The sequence below is a fragment of the Limulus polyphemus genome, unplaced genomic scaffold (assembly GCF_000517525.1).
Source record: "Limulus polyphemus unplaced genomic scaffold, Limulus_polyphemus-2.1.2 Scaffold69, whole genome shotgun sequence".
In the NCBI taxonomy this organism is placed as follows: Eukaryota; Metazoa; Arthropoda; class Merostomata; order Xiphosura; family Limulidae; genus Limulus; species Limulus polyphemus.
Window position 1 is genome coordinate 54702 of NW_013665679.1, and position 18377 is coordinate 73078.

An 18377-nucleotide genomic window follows, 5' to 3' on the forward strand; every position below is an offset into this window, starting at 1 on the left:
GAATGGTAATTTATAATCAGTCACAAGAACGTCGAATCTGAATCACTTGAAAAAAACACAGGGGTGCTTAACTATTTTCCAGGTGAATATTACAATACATAACCTCAACAATATAGGATTTACTCATTCAAGCCTGTCATGTGGCTTAATCAAACTAACCAGAGTGTAAAAATTATCTATTGAAAGTTGAGTGCCCATATTTGCCCTAATAATAAAGGATTCCTATATGAAAGCTTGCAACTCCTTACTGTACATTTACCATTCCTAACTTATATTCAAGTTAGATGTTTCTCAGAGTTAGCTGTTTTCTTCAACAAGCTTTTTCAGAACACTAAAACAAAAGCTATCAATATGTTTTGAACATGAATACATAAATTTCAATTACACTTTTATGCAGGAAACTGTCTTAGACAATGAGCAACTTAAAAAATTTGTTATATTAAGCATTTGACTAATATTACTTACCTAGAATTAACATGTACATGAAATTACCATAACACTTAAAAAAAAAATTATAAATTCTATATTTTTTATTCTATATACAACTTACAATATTAATAATCAAATTTTCATAGATTTATTTTTATATAATTTTTCCCTCGCAACAAGTCAAATATCTTAGTACTAACATTACTATGTTATAAATAATGTGAAAAAAAAAATCAATAAACAAACTACTAACAAGATTAATGAATATTTCTGGATCAGACATATTTACTTCAGTAAGGTATACAAATTCCATTAAAGCTATGACATCAAGGTGATAAAAAAAAGATTAACAATTACATGAAAAGAAAGAAACCAAAAAAATTATATTTTATTAGGAATTATTCTTTAACATATGGCTTTAGTGCTAACCAATTTTTTCACTTTTTATCTGCTCTCTACAAGTTACTTTTTATCTGCTCTTTACAAGTTACTCAGAACTAAATTTGAAAGCATTATACTTTTTTTCACTACAATGTTATAAAAATTAAACAAAAATTAATAATTTATTGCACATATTGTTTTGTAAAACAAATACTGACTAATTTTGTCATATTTTAGCAATCTTAGATAAGGAAAATCTTCATTTTAGCCCAGTGAATAAAAATTATTTAACTTCAGATGCTTTTCTACAACCAAAACATTGGGAGTAAACAGCAACACTCTGATACATGACTCAAAACTTAAGAGGATAAGATATCCTAGTCTAGTTCAATCTGCCATACAGAAACACAGCCAAATATCAATGTTCATATAATGTCATAAAACTATAACAAATGGTTTAAATATATAATCAGTTAAGTTCTCTTGTAAATCACAGTAAATGTAATAAAGCAACCCAAACTCTGATTCTTCATAGTCTTAAAAAGGTAAGACAATTAAACAAGGCACAATTAAACAATTTGCAGTGATAAACGGTTGAGCTTTTTGCATGTTATAATTTCATGACATGTAATATCATAATTTTTAAACTGATTATGTTATTTTTTACCACACATTGTTGTCAATAAAACAAGATAATTATTCAAACAAGATCTAGGAATTTTTTCATATAGTGCTGTTCTAAGCGTGGACCTTCCAGTTAAAACTAATTGCACAATCAAAAGAAAAGAAAGGAAATGTATTTAAAACACTCTCAAATGCCTGTTGCCATTTAAACTGTGAAAAAATTATAACAAACATGAACAAAATTCATACATACATACAGGAACTTATTTCTGTTTTGTGGAAAACAACTCAATCTTCTATGTTATTTGTATTTGTTCACTCATCCAGTTTAAACTAAAGTTATATCAAATTGTATGCCAGATACAATGGTGTGCATGTAATTAAAATTTTATAGTTTATTTTACAAGCTCAAAATTTTACTTTATGTATATATTTTTGTTAAAGTTAGGCTAAACAACTAACATCCAAGCTTAAAAATATTTCTAAGGTAACAGTTTACATGTATTAAGAAAAAATGCAGCATATAATAATTTAATTTACATCAGTCATTACATATTTCATCTATAAGTCCAAACATGATAAAAATGTCATTTATCAGCCCTTTTTGTTTTTGACATCATATCCCTAACACAACAGTTCTCAGTCTGTGGTCCACAGATCACTTATGGTCTGTGAGTTCCCTTCAGATGGTCTGTGGAAAGTTTGCATAATTATGGAATGGAAGTGGCAGCATAGTATACAGATTCCACTGTGGTCCACAAATAAAAACAGATGCAACATACAGGAATAAGACTCTTTAAAAGTACTGCATTAAAAATAATCTCTTAAAATCATCTTAGTAGTAAATTCCTTAGCAAAATACAGCTAAAGCTTTAAACAACATAGAAAAATTTATGAACAAAGCCTTAGCTCTTTTTTTTTTGTACTCAATAAATACCACAAAACATGGCAGCAGCTTCTATGACATTTTAAATTTATGAAAATAAGTCCAAAACAATAATTTATCGTATCTTGTACAAGCATATGACCTGCTATTATATTATGAATTCAATTCATAACTTCTTTTTTTTTTCTTTACAGATTTAAATACTTATTTCTAACAAGACAAAATAAATATATTATAGGAAGCCTTAACTATATATCACCTAAATACCCATTTAAAAGAAGTTTATTTCATAAAGTAACAAAATAAAACTTTTTTACTTTAAAAACAACTTAATTTAATACTACTGTGTTAAGCTCTGTCTGTTCATTAACTTTTTAAAACCCAATCACTGTCTGGATGGGTAAAATTTTGTTCATTTGGTTTAACTAAGACCATTCATCAAGTCACATCAACATGATCTTGAATATTCAGAAAACATCATTTCAAGGTTCTGGGGATTGCAGTTCTCAAAAAAAGGGCACTCTCTGCAGAGATAATTGGAAGACTATTGTTATGATGATAATGAATCAAGTGGCTAACGCTCTCAAAAGTCCTGTCCTTTGTTCTTACCTGGAATTATTACATAATCAATTCATTCACTGACACTGAATTATAATTTCATAATGAAATCCAAATAATACAAAAATAATTTATTGTTTTAAAACACACACAAAAAAAAACAATAAGAAAAGATTATTCTTTAAAGTTCCTTCAAGGAAAGATAACAGAAATTATGTTTCATAAAATGCCAAATGTATTTTCTGAAACTTATATTTGTGAAAGTGGCTAAAACTAAACAGAACTGGTAAAGAAAAATGATATTCTAGCCAAAGTGTCTAACTACTTATAGATAGATACAATGATACACACTGAATGGCTGTTCTTGTTATGGACTATTCCAATTTTTAAAAAACTTGTTTTGATCCATTAGACAAATTATGAAATAAATCATACATGGGGGATTAATCACAGTTTGTAATAATGATTTGCTTGTACTAATCCAAAGGCATATTTGAGTTTATAATACTACAGGCATGTTCCAAACACATATATTTAGAAATAAAGGAAAATTCTTGACTGTTTGAAAGTTCAATACTGCTGTAGGTAGACTCATTACTGGAAAAACCATGCAATTTTTTCCAAGGAAGGATATTCATACAGCAAGATTGTTAAATAACAACCAACTGAAGAAATGAGCCTTCATTATCTCCATGGAAGGGGAAAAATTCATTCAGCAGAACATTTAGAACAACAATGGGTTCCAAGATTACACATCAAACCAATATGGACCAATGCTTTTATTACAAAGTGATGATGATAATTATGAGGAAGAGCCCTCTAACCCATAAAGCTTTTCATGTGTTTGTATATATATATTGTTAAGATAATAAACAAGGATTTGAAGCTGGCAAAGGCTCACAGCAGTCCCATTCAACTACATGGCTGTCTCAAGTACCCTAATGTGCTATTAGGAACCCCTCCCCCAAACACACAGAAAATTTCCCTATGGAAAATCCCCCCCCCCAATAGAATTGCCCACCAAAATTCAAAAGATTGTTTTTATAATCACTTAATACTAATGCCAATTGATTCAAAATATTTACTTCTGAATATAACTTTAAATTTTCATACAGTAGATCAGATCAGTAAGCAAAAGAACTGAAATACATTTTTTGAGTACTCATTTCAAAATTTAAATTACCTAAAGTCAAGTATTATTGTTTAACTGTTTAAAATTAGGGCTTTTTGTTAGGCTTATCCAGGTAACATTAACCTATTGATGGTATTTAATATAAGCCACACATCTGAACAACAAAAATTATAAATTTATTTCCATTTGGCACAATAGTTCAAATTACTGAAATTTTTAGTGAAAAAAAATTATGAATGTGAATAGAAAATATTTTATAGTAATAAATTATGAATTTTTGCTTTAAAAAAAAATTACATACAAATTTTGCAATCTATGTTGTATTAAAGGCAAGAAGCTTGTGATATGTGTGTGTGTGTGTCACATCTCACAGTCGTTATTGAAATGTCCTGCAATGTACTGAATAAAATGTGTCTTCTAATGACATTTTCCAACAGCTGTTATAAACAAATGTGATCTATAAGAGAAAAGTAGAATTTCCCAAGAAAAAGAGATCAACTATCTCAGTTTATGCTGTAGTACCAATACACTTCAAACGTATTAGTTAGGCATTTTGTTACTAAAACACAATTCTTAAGGACATATAGCATGTGAGCTTTGAAAACAATATTTCAGAATATAAAAAGAAAATTTGACCAGTAAATTAACTCTACTGATCTTTTTATTACTACTTACCACCCCTTCAGGATCCACCAGTAATAATTGTTTTCTCTGGCCACTTTTCATGCCTGTTAAAACATACTGATCTGGTGACCCTTGAGACTCTCGTACAAGAAAATCTCCATCATGAACTACCAGGGCTTCACTATCTTTACGACTGACTGGCCCATGAAACCATTCCTCCTGCTGGAGAACTGTTTTAAGGTTGGAAGGTGAGACTGACTTTAATGGTGAATGGACAGTAGTTTTATTAGAAACTAAGGGTCCATGACAAGAAGTAGATGGTGGGAAAGGGTGCTGATTTGATGAAAGGTTATGTTCAAATGACCCTGGAAAAAAAACATTAATTAGAGATTAAAAAAAAAACTTGTAAGGAGATTCCAGCACAGGTAACTTCATAATCTGATATCTAAAATTTGTTTTATGTACTTTCTATCAACACATAATTTTGTGATTTTTAATAATCTTCCCAAAATAGAATCATAAGTAATTATTCCACACACACGTACCCAGTCTTGTAAATCAGCTGATGTAACAACTCTTATATCTAATTTTATTGAATAACATGAAATCAGGTGAAACACTGCTTTACCTTTATACAGAAGGTTGTTTACAATGTATGGTCACAACTTGCATATCCATTCACCATACCTCAGATCATGCCAATACATTAACTATAAAGGTTCAAAATCCTAACCCTTGGTCCATGGTGATTTTGCAAGTGCAAATGGTGCCTAAAATTGGTCCCTTCTGGAGGTTTACCTCATAAGATTTCTTGCAAAAAGTTCTCTTATTTCACATTTGCAAAAGCAGGAAAGTTTAGAATTTTGAAGAAAGAGATATTTGTAGAATTGAGCCATGTCAATAAATCAAGGGAACGTGCGATTCCATTAAGGACAAGAATGAAACTCCATGATCACCTATTGGGAGCACACCGAAAGAAGTGAAGAATGTTAAACAGTTTGTCATTAGAAGTAGCTTAAGAAAACAGCAGCTCATTGCAGCAAAAGGAGAAACTTCTACTGGAATTATAAGTAAGATAATACACATAGATATAGGTCTACCAAAATGACACAACATCTTCACAAGCACTTAGCTAAGCAGAAGACCAACTATCAAGAGCTATGTAAATGGTAGCTACCAAATGATAGTATATCTTCACTCTGCAAAAATCTGGGCAAATTATTATTGTCCTGTTGATGATGAAATATTTTAAAGTGGTTATTTTTTTTATATATACTGGTTGTATGTTACAGCTATAATGATGAATTTAAAACCTGAAGAGTCTAGAAAAATAACAAGGTGAACAATGCATATTATCAGGTTGACATGCTAGTTACACTATACTGCAAAGAAATACCATCCTTGTATGGATTGGATGCCAATAAGGTAGGGCTCCATCAAGACAAAGCATCTGGCTACATATCAGAATTAACATACCAGCTCCTTCAAAAGTATATACTAACAGGAATTCATACTCTACCATTTGCAGACATTTTCCACAGACTCCTATACCTTTAGGTTACTAAAATAGGCTCCATAAGCCATCATCCATATATGGTTGATGGCCCTAGAAAAGCATGTAAAGTGAATAACAACACTGCACAAAAGCCTCAGGGAAAGCAAATTGTGTTGCACAGAAGTAGCCCAGAACCAAAGCCATCACAAAGAACACCACTGGTAAGGGAAGAAGGGTCTATAAGGATTAATCACTTATCTTTGTATCATTACCATATATCATGAGTACTATTCTGTATACTCATTTTAATTATTACTGCTATAAAAATTATATCTAAAAAACATTATAAATATGACATTTACCCTTCTAGTGTCTTTTGTTAATTGAGGAAAAAACCAACAACAAGATCCTACTTTTCTACTGATTTCAGAAATTTAGTGATACGAGTTTTTACACCCATATAAAACAAAGATATCATTCCTAATGGAAAACTCCCTTGTTAGTCAAGAATGTTATTGTTTTAAGCATTTAAACTGATGGTAAACTACAAAACTATTTACTTCTTTTCAATTGATAAAAAAAATTAGTTGGTAAAGGTCATACATGTAAGTGTTGTTTTAATGTTGTCTATATTAGTGATATCCTGAAACATTACATTTCATTCAATGAACAATGGTTACCCAGCTTTTGTATAACTCAAAGGTACTTGCACTGTTCACAATGATCTTGATTAAAATAATGATAACTGACAATGGTCATGAGTAGCTCATAAGTATAACTCATAGTACTCAAGAGTAACTGATAATGCAGAGATCAGAATCAAAGCATTCTTGGAAATGCTACTAGGAATAGGTACAAATCTGTTTATATTCATTTTAGTGTCCTACATGTATAAATTCTCAAATACAAACAGTAAACCAGAGGATCTTCATCACTAGTTACAAACACTGTAGCCTTAGTTTAGAAAGTAAGGATTATTTTCTCACATTATTTGTTTAATATGAATTTCTATCATCGATATCCTGCTATGCTGATGCATTTGTTTGTTGTGTTTACTTTACAATGTATTTATCATAACTTTTCTTTTAACTCAAAACTTGCTTCCCTAAGTTGATACTTTCTCTGCATTCCTTTTATAAGCCAACTTAGCTTTCTTATATGCCACAGATACTGCCAATTTAGTCGTTGCTTTGGTCAGTTTCAGTTTTTCTAGATTAGTTCTAACTCTTTTCTTTCTAGAGCAGCTTTTTCCTGTGATTTAGTATTCTCTCTTTCATATCTCTTTTTTTTTTATTAAAGCTATATGTTTGAGACCAGATCTCTCTGGATTAGTCCATGTGAAATATCACTTTGAAAATACTCCACAGATGACTTAACAGTTGATCTAAATGCATATCTCACAGTCTGGATAGCACTGTACATATCTGTTCTGATACTGCCTACTTTCCACTTGGGCTTCATAGTAGCATGCAAGTACAGCACGAGCCCTCTTGACAAAACATGGATACTTATCTTTCATCTGATTCCACCAGTGTTCCACACATGTTTCATTGTAATCATCTCCTTCTGAAGGAAGTAAACTGTCTGTACACTGTAACTTGTGGGCTTCTTGATCAAACTTGGATTTTTCTGGCTCTGTCAGTACGTCCATCATGCCCTCTTGACAAAACATGGATACTTATCTTTCATCTGATTCCACCAGTGTTCCACACATGTTTCATTGTAATCATCTCCTTCTGAAGGAAGTAAACTGTCTGCACACTGTAACTTGTGGGCTTCTTGATCAAACTTGGATTTTTCTGGCTCTGTCAGTACGTCCATCATGCTTAGACATTTTTTCAAATACTTGAGTGTGGTGGTATGATCCTTTACTACTGGTGTCAGGGGGCACACCTTTCTTCTTTTAATTCAATACGTTACGTTGTGTGTATGCAGTATTTATAGTTAAAATGGCTCAAGATTCAATCTCTTAACAAATACTACATACACACAATGTAATGTATTGAATTAAAAAAAGCAAGTTTTAATACATAGGTTATAGCTACACATGCCATGAAAAAGTGGTCAGGCCATGACTTGACTGCCATTACCACTTTCTATGGCTCTTGCCTATGTCTTTCTTGCATAAATTAACGTTATTCAATATCTTGATCAATATATGGCTACACAGACTAATAAGGTCTAGGTCATTGACATTAGCACAAACCTCAGAGATTTATGGCAAACTTAAAGCATGCTGCATCACCAATACTAGTAATATGCTATGCCCTATTGCCCCTAGACCTTCCATAGATCTAGACCTAGGGCTTAAAAAAAACTTTTATTTTTATACATTAGAATCTATTATTTTCTAGATATGCATATCTTTCTAATGAAATCATCCAGAATGGTCTCAATGGGACCACCCTTTTATTGTGATTTAGGCAATATCTTGTTGATATAAATAACAACCTTTTCTTAAACTAGACCAAATTCTTTTGTTCTTTACTGACACATCTATTTCCTGCATCATGTTTGAATCTTTCCTCTCAACAATCTTGATTGGTGCGGGGATCATTTTCAATATTTATATTGCTTTGTAGTACATGCACTAAAGCATTTAACAGTCAAACTTTGCACCAGTGGGCCAAGCTTACATACTGGGAAAAATAATGATATCACTTTAGGAAACTCATTACATGGCAAACACTCCAGTATTCTGGCAACCAGAAAACACATTCATTGAAAGAAACAGCTGAATCATCATCACTCCTGGCTGTGATCTGTGTTCTGACTGACTCATCTGCAGAGATCAGTTTCCAAAAATGTTTGAAGTCCTTATAGGCCTATCATTACAATTACATTAAAATACAATGTGTATGTGAATGGAAATTCCAACGATTTCTACTGCATTAATATTCATCACCTTAGCTAACCTTATTAATGGTACACATACCCTTCCCCATAAAAAAACGTATATATAAGCAAAATGAACATGTTTAACATGAACTGAATCACAGTACTGTTAAAATGGCTACAGAACTTTAGAATATTGTTCCACACAAAACAAAAAAGCTCATGTCAATTTTATCTTTTCAGTAACTAGTTTCTTGAAAGACAAATAAATTATACCAACTAATAATTATTCCTGAAAGTAGAAAATTAGAAAAAATTATTTCAGAATTCATAAACACCAAAAATGCTTCATGAAGCTCTCATTATACTTCTATCAATGTAAATGGTTTAGATTTGCTCATGAATATTCAAACAACAACTAGAAATGACAACTGCTTTTAAAACTAAAGTTACATGTACAATTGCTTTAACCCCTTGCCACCAGTAGGTCAAAGTGCGCATGTCATGACTCTTTACAGTTACATTCAAAATTTAATTAAACTACTTTATTATCAATGTATATGAATAAAATGTATATAATAAATCAAGTTTTAATATTACACGAGTTTTAAGTTCTAAATTTTAAGAGGATATATTTAGAAAAGTCCTCAATCTCCCCAAGAATGAGAATTTTGACATTTGTTCTCTAGGTTTTCCCCCTTCTATAATTTATTTATTACCCTTCTCTGAAGTACAGAATTTAATGTAGATTACTTATTTTAATATAGTCTAATTTTTAAAGCCTTCAATCTTATTTGTTTACAGAGTAATAAACTAGAAAATCAGACCCACTTACTACACCTACCTGTCACATCTTCTCTTTCCCAAATTGCTAATAATTCTCTCTGACATTTTATACATCATTTATAACTATAAGAAAGGCAAAGTTTCAATCTATTTAATGACATATAATGCTATATTGTTTTCAGTACAAAGTATTGTTGATTTTCAGTACAAAAGTTGATCTCGTGATGTACAGATCAAGCAGCTAATTTAAGGGAATTAATTTGATCCCCTCGTTCAAGTTTGAATTCCACATAAATTATAACAGTTATAGGACATTGTTTGCTTTGTGCATGTTACTATTCTGTGCTCTTAGTTACATCATTTAAGTAAAAAGAAATTACTTAATACACTAGTGCCATTATAAAAAAAAGTAGGCATAAATTTTATAGGCAACTGACAGCAAAGGAAATAAGTGCAAGTGCTATACTTCTTGTTTTTCATACATCTCAGATTTTTATAGGCCTGGATTTTTCACAGTAGGTGTCTGTGACTTGTTGTCGATAAATTTCAACAATAAATGGGCAACATACAATCCACTTATTTTAAAAAATATATTTAAAACAAGTCAATACATGTAAAGAAAAAATTTTTACACTATTGGTTATCACAGTTGTATCCAGAGCTTTAAGTAATTGTCTCTTTTTCATCAAAAGTCCACATACACTGGTTCAATTGCTTTAGAGCCCGATTGAGAAGACGAGTTATTCTTCTCTATCTCTGTTGTTACAATACAAACTGTGAAACTTTCCCTTTAGATATCGCCCATTATGGCTAATCAGACAATCACACATTTTAACTTCACTTTTTTCACTTTTACTTTCAATAACTTACTTCTTCTCTGTATCTGCATGCATTTATAACATGTAACAGGAAAATCTAGAAATATCTAACCCTCTAGTAACAATGTTACACATAATGAAAAAACTTAGAAGCTTCGAGTATGATGACATCAACAATATTACACAAGCCTAGTACAACAATAAAACTGCATACACAATGTACAACTAGTACAAAGTTATGTAACAAAACATGTCCTAACTATTGCTTGTATAATAATTAACTTTTAAAACTCTTATTTTAAAACTAAATAACTCTTAAACTAAACAGTCTCATATATCCAACAATAAACCCTCTTCAAGAAAAATATTCACAATATGTTTGTTTAATACTATATACAAAAACTGTTCTTGGTTCATACATGAAATCTACTCCTCCCATATGGTATCTGTAGGGCTTCACTTTGAGTAGATTCCTTGTCTTTGTCTTGTGTTGCACAAAATATGTATTGCTTGGCCTATCTGTGAAGACATCTGCATACTTTCACAGTAACTCTTGTAGATCTTTCTTCTGCTTGCCAGTCAGTATTTCACTTAAGTTGACATCCTTGTACATCTCATCTCAACCCAGTGGTATTGGGTCTAATAGATGTTCATCTTCTATGACAAAGTCACCATCTTCTGGTTCTGCATCAATGACAGCTACACCTGCCATATCCATCTATGTCTCACTACTAACACCCATTAGGTATTCTTCCCTCTCGAAGTACTTCTTCAACAGATTGGCATGGTGGATCTTGGTCTTCCCATTTATTTTCACTTTATAGTACATTCTGTTGATAACTTCCTGAATTTCAAAGGATCCTTTCCATTGGATTTTTGTATGTGGTGAGGGGAACTCCCAGAGAAGGCTCTGTAATTTCAGTTTACCTCCTCTGGGATCTCAACATCCACCCACGTGTTTGCTGTGCATGGCAACCTGTGAAGGGGAGGAGAGGATTCTGGTGGTTAAGTGATGTCTGGAGCATTGCAACACACCACCTTGGCTTTTAATTCCTGTAGACAGATGGCCTTGGGGTGGCTCCCTAAGAGTTAGTTGGCTGGTCCTGTTGGGCTAAGGTGAACTGAGTACAAGTGTTGGTCGTTCTCAACGGGTGTTGTGGACATTGTATCTGATGCTGGTGTTTGGGCATAGTACTCATGAGGCCCTGGCATTGCTAGAATATCCGTGTTTGCATTGTAGTGTATCCCCTCGTAGGACTCCATGGTGGGTTGGGTTAGTGGGCACTGAATCATTTTCTCTTTCTTATGGATCCCCCAACTCCACACACACACAAAATGTAAAAATAATCAGTTAACAGGAAAGCAATCACGTATGGAAAACTCTGTTACACAGTCACCACCAAAGTTAGCTCCTGTTCCTCAACTTTTAATTATTCATTTTTTGTCTAACAGATACTTAAAGTAAATGTATCTCATTTTCCTTCAGAAAAGATTAGAGGGGCTTGCTGACTCTCCCAAGTCAGTCAGGAAGTTGAGTTCTGAAGACATTTTGGTGGAAACCTCTACACCAACACATAGTGAACTCCTCCTGAAGTCAAAGGCCCTTGAGGACATAAATATTGAGGTTACTCCCCATACTATTTTGAACTCCTCACAAGAAGTTATTGTTAAGAGGGATTTGAAGAACATCCCAGAGTCAGAGATCCTCGCTGGTTTCTTCAGCTAAGAAGTTTCTGCTGTACACCATATCTCCACTTGCAAGAATGGAATTATGCTGCTGACCAATGTTCTGATTTTGACATTTACATTGCCACGTCCACCTGCTTCTGTTAAGACAGGTTATCTTAACTGTAAGATAAGGCCATATATTCCTAACCCTTTGAGGTGTTTCCATTCTAAGGCATCTTGTCGTGATTCTTTGATGTGTGCTCATTATGGAGACAAAACCATGATGGACCCTCACTGCATTAATTGTGGTGGTTCCTACCCCTCTTACTATCGATCTTGCCCTAAGCAGTTGGAGGAAAAAAAGGTACAATGTTTACATACTGTCAATAATATTTCTTATCCAAAGGCTCGGAAAACATTGTCCACCACTCCATCTCAGACATATGCTGCTGAACTACATTCCACTGCTACAGTGAAAGTGCAGACAGGTCTTTCCATGCCTCCAACAGAATCCCTCTGACACCATATGAAGAGTCTTTGCCCTCTGTGAATACTAGAGTTGACAACTCTACATCTACTCCTGTCTCTGTCCCCACCATCACTTCCAGTGACTGCTTGTGTCCCCTCTCCTTTGGCCTCAAGATGCAGAACTATTGTTTGTTTGCACCATCAGTCACTGGAATCTCCTTCTACCAACAGAGATCTGCCCAATTGGCCCAAGGCAGGTTTCATGTAGGTCGACAGACCTCTTTCTTCAAAAGAAAAATGGCGTGGTTGTAAGCAGAAGATTTCTTTGTCCACTTTTCTTCCACCTAAATAAAAATGGCCACTTTGATACAGTGGAACTGTCGAGGTTTTCGTTCTAATTTGGATGACATCAAGGCCTTGAACGATTCCTATCATCCCATATGTCTCTCCTTACAGGAAACATTCCTGAAACTTGCTGATACTGTCACCTTTCGGCAGTTTTCTTTATACAGGAATGACAGGTTGACCAGCATATACTCACTTTGTTAGTGTCATTTATAGTCCCTTGGAGGCTGTAGCCATTCATATGTCCTTGGTTCATACCTTCACTGTTTGTTCTCTTTACCTGTTTCCTGCAGAGACTTATGGTCAATCAGACCTTGATGTTCTTATAGAATAGTTGCTGTTTCCCTTTTTCATCTTGGGAGACTTCAATGGACATAATCCCCTTTGGAGTGGTGCTGATATTGATGAAAGGGTTCATTCTGTGGAGCATATGCTCTCGAATCACAACCTGTCTCTCTTCAATACTGGTTCTTTTACCTATTTTCATGCACCTCGTCAGTCTTTTACTGCTATTGATTTATCTATCTGTTCCCTTTCACTTTTCTCTCGTTTTTCTTGGAGTTAAGTGACCCATCGGGCAGTGATCATTTTCCTGTCATATTGAGGGAGATTGGCCGTGGTCGATGCCACCCGACCCGAATGCCACGGTGGAAGTTGGAGCAGGCTGACTGGCTATTTTTCACCTCTCTCTTGGAACTCGATCCTGCTGTGGTTAGTCTTCCATCTATTATTGACTGTGTGGAAGCAGTAACTGATTGTATCATTCAAACCACTATTCGTTCTCTTCAGAAAATGTTGACATCACGATATCCTTGTTCGTGGTGGTCTCCTGCCTACCAGAGGTAGGGAAAGCTCAGAAACAGGCCTGGGATACCTTTTGCAGGTATCCCACTCTTTCGAATCACATTGCTTAACAGCAGGCCCATGCCCATGCTTGGCAGGCCAGACATCAAAGCCAAAAGGAATCTTGGATTAAGTTCACAATCACCATATCTTCTATCACTAGCTCCAAAGTTGTCTCAGAAAAGATTCGGAAGGTCAATGGGAAGTATGTATCCCATCCCCTTTCCATCTTGTTCTCCAATTGCCAGGAAATTGCTGACATACAGTGCATCGCCAATAATCTTGGGGAGTGCTTTTCTTATCTCTCAAGCACTTCTGTTTCTACCCTTGTCTTCTTGGCCATCAAGTCTCGGGCACAGAGATCATCTCTTTCCTTTCAAGCTGATTGTCTCTATGATTATAATCGCCCTTTTACATTGGTGGATCTTAACCTCACCCTTCATCAGTCCAGCAGTACATCAGTCAGGCCCGATGACATTCACTATGAGATGCCATGCCATCTTTCTCCTGCCTCTCTTGTTCTTCACCTGGTTGTTTTTAAGTGGATCTGGCAGGAGAATTGTTTTCTTGATGCTAGACTATTGTCCTACTTTTTCTAAGCTTGGGAAAGATTCTAAGATTCCTTCTGATTATCATTCAATTGCTCTGACTAGCTGTCTCTGTAATGTTTCAGAGAGGGTGGTTAATGCTCGTCATGTTTGGTTCTTCAAATCAAACAACCTCCTCTCTCCCACCCAATATAGTTTTCATTGACAAGTCCATTACAGCTGGGGTTGTACGGGGTGGTAGAGAGTTGCCTAGTGCTGATGAGTCTGCACACCTCTCGCATCAGTTCTGAAATCAACTAGGTTGCTCTGTCACTGAGAACTTCTTTCAGAAAGCCTAGTCTGCAGAACACTTCCAAGAGGGCTTCTGGTACTCTCTGTCTATATCTTTGGCAGTCCTATGGCTTCTGTATCACTTGTCACATAGTTGACTACTGTCAGCACATACCAGTTGCCCTTGTTAGAAACAGGTGCTAGTAGTCCAATCAAGTCCACAGCTACTCTGCCAAATGGCTCTTCTATGAGAAACATTTCACCTAGTGACACCTTGACCACCTTCCCTCTCCATATTGTCCTTTGTCAGATGTCACATGACCTGCAGAATCTGGTCACATCTCCAATGACCCCTGGCCAATTGAAGTTGTTGTTAATTTTGTCTGCTGTTTTCTTTGCTCCTAGGTGTTCTCCCACAATCAACTCATGAGCCAGCATCATCATTTGAGTCTGGTATTCTGTTGGTACTATGTCTGTTTAACATCCCCAGTATAACTGCTTCAATAGATCTGATACAGCACTCCCTTACAATCCTCTATTCTGTAAGTTCCTTTCCTCTTTGTCCTGGGCACTGTCCCAAGGCTTTTTCAGTGAAGGGTCTTTCTTCTGTGCTTCCTTCAGTTTCCATAAACCTACGTTTGGGACTTTTGAGACTTGTATGGGCTTGATGACTTGCTTGCTTTTCTTTTCTTGAGCTCTAGTGGTGACTGCAAATACTTCATCAGTCTTCTTTGTGTCTGTTTCCTCCAAGCTTCTACTTCCTGGTATATTTCCAATCACCCAGTCATAGATGGGTTCCTTCATACACATGGTCTCAAGATCTCTCACATAGTATGGAGTGTCCACCTTTATTCTTGCTATGGAAAACTTTCTCATTGTTCCATCAATCAGCACAAATAGATTTACCTTGCCTGTCATCTGGTCATCAGATACTAGACTGGTTCTTACTGCTGCACACTGCACCCATTGCCTCATTGGACTTTCACTATCTTGTCCCAGACGTAGCATTCACTTATTGGGATGTTGTGATTTGTTGGCACTTCTCAATGTTTGTCATACTCTCCAATCACTACTGGCACTGTTGATCCATTGCTAACTTGAGCTGATCATCAGTTGTGCACTGTTTAATCATGGAAATGGTGAATCTGATGAGTTGTCTATATTCTGTTTCCTCTTGCAACAGCATCCATGGTGATAGTCACTCTTTTTATTTGTTTCTTGCCAGCATCATCTTTGGAGGTAGCTCCAGCTGCTTTATGTTGAAATTTCTGCTGTTGCCTGTTGGTGCCAGACTTGCACTCATTTGCAATGTGCCTCATTTTATAACAAATATGGCAACACTTCTCCCTTTTGTCTGTTGAGTTATTGTCACCTTTGATGGTATTCTGTTTCTGGTCAGCCACCCCTGGATTCAACTTTAACTGGTGACACTTGGACTTTACAGTTATACTCCCTCCATGGGCTTCCATATACTGTTCTGCTAGCTTGTTCATCTCGTCCACATCTTTTGGTTCTCTCTCCTTTACGAACAGTGACATCGCAGTTGAGAAAGTGATCTTTGAGCCCAAGTTGTCTTCCCTTCTCTATTCATTTATCAAAAGCAACCGACATGGTACACTATTTTAACCACCACTATAGTTGTGCATATTCAGGCCTATTTCCACTGTTGCTCACGTTTTCTTCTACTGCCGTTTACCACTGTATAATCCTGGCTGACTCATCAATGTGGGTTTTTGTGGGTCTGATTCTTAACAGTAGGTGTCTGTGATTTGTTAGCAAGGAATTTAAACAATAAATGGATAGCACACAATCCACTTGTTTCAAATAATATATTCAAAACAAGTCAAACATATTGTTACGTCTCTAGTCATTTGTTAATTTTCCGTAAAAATTCTTTCTGAAGAAACTTTAGCGATACAGGTCCTTTCTTAAATAAAACTAGTTTATTTTTCCCTGGATACAACTTTGCAATACACTTAATTTCCACAGTCACTTTAAACACACGCTATAATTCCCAATGATTCACGCTCTTACTTACAGTCACTACCGCGCTTGACTCAATTGTCCATCTCTATCTCTACCTGTCTGCAATTCAATTCCAATTAATTTGTTTCATGTTATCTGGTGCACTTATATACAGGAATAGAGGGTGCCTAGCACATACTGTATTATTCGTGATGTTCCCCAATCCTTCTAGAATATCATGACGTGTTACAAGAATCACGTGACTACTGCTGTCGTAACAATATGTACAAAATTTGTTACACTATTGGTTAACACAGTTGTGTCCAGAGCTTTGAATAATTGTCCCTTTTTTGTCAAAGTCCACACATTTTTATTTATTATTAAAGTAGCAGCTAAAATGTAAAAATTAGCCACTTATTAGGTAAGGTATTTAAAAAAATAATAATAATAAAAATTATTCACAAAATATGTTCATAAGCAGCTCATGCATTACATAATTCAATATGGTAACATGAGCTACTCCTTCACCAAGTGATTTACAACTTGAGTGGCAGGATTATTAGTTAGGACATGGTTTAAAGGGTAATAAAACAATAAAATTTACTATAAAAAGATGTAGACTTTTACAAGCCTTCAGCTATTTAAAAAAAAACAATTGCAGTTTTCTGTTATCTTTTGCAGTTATTCTAGAAAGAAAAAACGTGCAATTTAGATATATTTCTTAGTTTTTTTTATGGTTGTTAGTGGTTGGTCAAATTGACTTAGTCTGAATACAGTTATGGTAGAGACAATAAGAGATATTTATTTAGAAGGTTTTAGAGGTTATGCAAATTAAATTTGAAAATTTTCAATGAAAGAAAGTATTTTTAACCTTAACATAGAAAACACTTTGCACTCAGAGCAATCAACACTCTGACTCCATAAATTCATGGACAAATCTTTAGTAAATATATTTAATTTAAAAAATCTGATTTTTTTTTGTACAAAGGACTTGAAATGTTCACAAAACCTTGCCAAATTTAGTGAAGAGATACAAAGAATTATAAAAAGTTAGAGTATTGAACTCTGATGATTACTTTGTGGTTACAAGGTCAGTTATATCAACCAACTCAACATGGAAAGAGTAAAAGAAAAACAGGTCAAAATCCCTGTAATGAAAACAGAAGCACCTGGTCAGCATTTTGGTCAAACTACAAAGGTCAGCTGGTTGAAATGTTAACTCTTCTTCAATGGGAGCCCCATTAAACGGTTTTTTGTGCAAGTCACTGGGTTAGATTCAAAATTTAATTAATTACCTTTAATATCAATGTATGTGAATGAATTTAATATTATAATGTGTGTTATGATTCGAAGTTTTATTTTATCCAAGTTTTAAGTCCTTTGTTACAAAATTAACCTTTAAAAACCTAATTAAAACTTCAGATGTATTGTCACGTGATCAATGAGCTATGGAAAATCTCTACTTTGGCTCTCTGTATCTTCAATAATACAATGGTAATAGAGTAGAAGTATGTCTAGTCACTTTCATAACCTTTTAATTCATTCCTTTCAAAGTACTCTGAATGAATACAGTTAAAACAAGAAATATTTTTTTTCAAACCCTGACAGCTGCCATGCCCACCTTCAACAGATAATCCTTTCTGTTAACACTGTCACAAACTCTGACACATTTTCAGGAAACTCTTCATAAGGTCGGCGTCCT

The 18377-nt window shown here is 34.5% G+C and overlaps 1 protein-coding gene across 3 annotated transcripts in view; it reads right to left on the minus strand.

The window, feature by feature from the left end:
- Positions 1–694: 694 nt before the first annotated feature.
- The window catches only part of LOC106465580 (SHC-transforming protein 1-like), a 68833-nt gene continuing 51150 nt past the window's right edge, over positions 695–18377 (minus strand). For all 3 annotated transcript variants that reach the window (XM_022393898.1, XM_022393905.1, XM_022393901.1), the window contains 2 exons: positions 4686–4999; positions 695–2929 (listed from right to left, as the gene is read on the minus strand). In XM_022393898.1, the coding sequence (XP_022249606.1) occupies positions 2798–2929; positions 4686–4999 (446 nt within the window). In that variant the 3' untranslated portion in view covers positions 695–2797. The remainder of the gene's footprint in view (positions 2930–4685; positions 5000–18377) is intronic.